The sequence below is a fragment of the Limulus polyphemus genome, unplaced genomic scaffold (assembly GCF_000517525.1).
Source record: "Limulus polyphemus unplaced genomic scaffold, Limulus_polyphemus-2.1.2 Scaffold12547, whole genome shotgun sequence".
Classification (NCBI taxonomy): Eukaryota; Metazoa; Arthropoda; class Merostomata; order Xiphosura; family Limulidae; genus Limulus; species Limulus polyphemus.
This window is the reverse complement of record NW_013678157.1, coordinates 1,820-5,432: the sequence shown is the minus strand read 5'-3', so window position 1 is coordinate 5,432 and position 3,613 is coordinate 1,820. Positions and strand designations below refer to the sequence as shown.

The window sequence follows — 3,613 nt, the reverse complement described above, 5'->3', positions numbered from 1 at the left end:
AAGGATGAGTCAACACACATTTTTAAATCCTAAAGTCCTACAGTAAATCATGTCATTTTCTCTCAAGATCAACACTTATTTAATCCTAAAGTCCTACAGTAAATCATGTCATTTTCTCTCAAGATCAACACTTATTTAATCCTAAAGTCCTACAGTAAATCTTGTTTTCTCTCCAGGAAGATCAACACTTATTTAACCCTAAAGTCCTACAGTAAATTATGTTTTCTCTCAGGAAGATCAATACTACCTTTCGTGTAATTAGAATATCTTGTATTCCCAGAGTAAATCCTGCATGGATCTGAAGGAAATGAGTGAACACTCTTGCTAGAGACGTCAACAGCAGAGTCGATGTCTGGCCTCCGTACAGCTTCAAAGTAGAATAAAAACAACTGAGATATATAATTTGCTTTTCAATGAACTGCTTTGTTCATGCAGAAAAAGTTAAAGCTTAATAATATTTCTTAAAGTAAGATAAAATAACACAACTGTTTAACACAAGTGAACACGACATCTCTACAAAAATAAGTGACACTTAACTATAGTGTAAATAATTCAGTCCTTAGGCACAATGAAAAAGTGCATTTCATTTATGTAACACTTAATTTACTAAAATGATATCAACTGTGATCTCAAAAACTATACCTAGGTTATGTTTAAAGCTATCCCCAAAATATTAAAAAATACTGAAAGGGTGATGGATAACCCATGAAATTACATTGCAAAAAGTTACAAACAACTGGAAAGAAATAAAGAAAAGTTTAAAATTTTTATCAAAAGTTACACTACACTATATGCACTAATTACCCCTAATTTTGAATGGATAGGCTTGAGGAAAAACAGCTGTTCAACATCACTACCACAAATTTATTGACTGCTCTTGCCTGATCAAATAGAGGGATTTGACTGTCACTCATATAATGCATCCACAGCCACAAAGTGTGGAACACATTTTATGTGCAATAACAGGACACAAACCATGAACCCTTAGATTCACAATCTATGCACGCTAGCCACTACGCCACACTTGGTCCCCCCCCCAAAAAAGAGATACAAAGTTAATCTTTTTTTTAATATTTTATTTTCTTAAGACATTTAAATAAACAAATTGACAAGTGAGATTAAGACATTGATGAAACACAGCTAATGCACAGAAAATCCTCTTTTTTTCACTTTCTTTAACTTATTTAGAATAACTATACTCATAAGAAAAGTTTGGAAATGTTTTGTAGATTAACTCAGTTTCAATTATCTTCAAAACATTCTACACTGCAAGCATATGTGATTTACTAATTGATATAATACATTATAATGTTATATGTGTTGTAGTAATTGATATAATACATGGACATACATTATAATGTTATATGTGATGTAGTAATTGATATAATACATTATAATGTTATATGTGTTGTTATATATGTAATAACTTTTCTCAATTATCTTCATCCTTGTTAAAAAGGATTTGACCAAAATTATTAAACAGTTCAGCTTCTCACCTCATAGCAACAGTGCACCAGGCCATAAGGAGTAGGTCCAAAGTGAGCCTTGTCCAAAATTCCACAGATCAGCTCACCACTTCTAATGACTACCTCGCTCTCGGACATCAACTCTCCCCGCAGAGGTGTTCCTCCTGCCATCCAAGGCCTTGGACATTCTACCTGCCAATTCTGCCAGTACGGAAACATATTCTTATTAAATCTATTTTGAACTATAGATCCAGGAAACACTCGAACCAGTAAAAGAACTATTTAAATTTGTTGTGTGTGTAAATTGTGGTAGAGTCAGGTTTTAATTTATATTTCCCACTCAACAGTTAGATTGTTATAATTCTGATTTTATTTCAATAAAAGATATTTCTTTACATGTTTTTAATGGAAGTTTCAAGAAATATCAGAAAGTTTTATCTTATATGTTAGAAACAAATGTTTTATCCTAACAGGGTTACAGATACTGACATAAATCATCAATTAACAGATAATTAGGCTTTGTTTTTCCAGTTCATTGGGTTTCAACAAATTTCAGTCTACTGTTTAATCATCGATAATCACAAAAGTCTGTACGATTAGTTACTCTTCTTCTAAGAGTATCTGTAGTTTGTCACTATGTCAGACTAGAGTATGGACTAGGTATACCTAAGCCTTAAAATCTTAATACCTTAACTAACAAAATGTGTTTAAAAACAAGATAAGTTTCTTAAAGAACAAGACATATTTCTTGTTACTGTTATTATTTTACAAGCTGGCAAAGCATAAATATAATTAATTATACTTATCATACAACATTAGCATTAAGCCTATTACATAAATATAATTAATTATACTTATCATACAACATTAGCATTAAGCCTATTACATAAATATAATTAATTATGCTTATCATACAACATTAAGCCTACTACATAAATATAATTAATTATACTGATCACACAACATTAGCATTAAGCCTATTACATAAATATAATCAATTATACTGATCACACAACATTAGCATTAAGCCTATTACATAAATATAATCAATTATACTGATCACACAACATTAGCATTAAGCCTATTACATAAATATAATTAATTATACTTATACAACATTAGCATTAAGACTATTACATAAATATAATTAATTATACTTATACAACATTAGCATTAAGACTATTACATAAATATAATTAATTATACTTATACAACATTAGCATTAAGACTATTACATAAATATATTCAATTATACTTATCATACAACATTAGCATTAAGCCTATTACATAAATATAATTGACTATACTTATACAACATTAGGCCTATTACATTTTGAAACACTCCAATCTTTACCAAGTCCCTTAAGGATTTTCAAGAGTGTACAAGTATAATTAAAACAAATTCCTTAAAGAACAAGACAAGTTTCTTAACTCTAGAATGCCAGCATGGGGTCACTACCATCCCATACAAGTTAATCCTGTGTACTAAACTGGCCACGCTGGAGTTCTAGGGTTAAAGAACAAGACAAACTATTTTACCTTGACAGATACTTTTGCTTTTCCTTCAATATTGGGTGGTGGTTTGTTTCCTGGGATGGTGTTAATAATAATGGTGGACACAACCTGTGGATTATATATAAAATAACTTAATGCTTCTTCAAGGCACTTTTCTTTCAAGCTAGCTACTGAAGACAAAACTCAAATTTATACACCATAAAATGTACTTCTACTTAGCTAAGTTGTTAGATCTTGTACCATTACTAATCAGTGAACTTAAGAAACAGCTCACGTTTTTAAAGCCAACTAGTGTTTTGTAGGTTGTGATATTCTATTTTATATTTTTTAAACTATACGAACAATAAAGATATGTGAAAGACACAAACATGCAAATAGCATAACTTTCTAAAAATAGGGTATGCTGTTGGCAGTTAAATAGATTGTTGTTATTTTTGTGGCTAAAAGGATGTTGGTGGTGTTTTGGTATGAAGTTGGTGGTGTTTGGTATGAAGTTGGTGGTGTTTGGTAGGATGTTGATGGTTGACAGGAAGTTGGTGGTGTTTGGAAGGATGTTGATGGTGTTTGGTAGGATGTTGATGGTTGACAGGAAGTTGGTGGTGTTTGGAAGGATGTTGATGGTGTTTGGTAGG

General features: G+C 31.0%; 1 protein-coding gene across 1 annotated transcript in view; it reads right to left on the bottom strand.

The window, feature by feature from the left end:
• The window catches only part of LOC106477013 (DNA-directed RNA polymerase I subunit RPA1-like), a gene marked incomplete at its 5' end in the record, with an annotated part of 9,676 nt that extends 6,587 nt beyond the window's left edge, over positions 1-3,089 (bottom strand). The window contains 3 exons of the mRNA XM_013937620.1: positions 248-367; positions 1,497-1,667; positions 3,006-3,089. Of these exons, the coding sequence (XP_013793074.1) occupies positions 248-367; positions 1,497-1,667; positions 3,006-3,089 (375 nt within the window). The remainder of the gene's footprint in view (positions 1-247; positions 368-1,496; positions 1,668-3,005) is intronic.
• Positions 3,090-3,613: the final 524 nt, after the last annotated feature.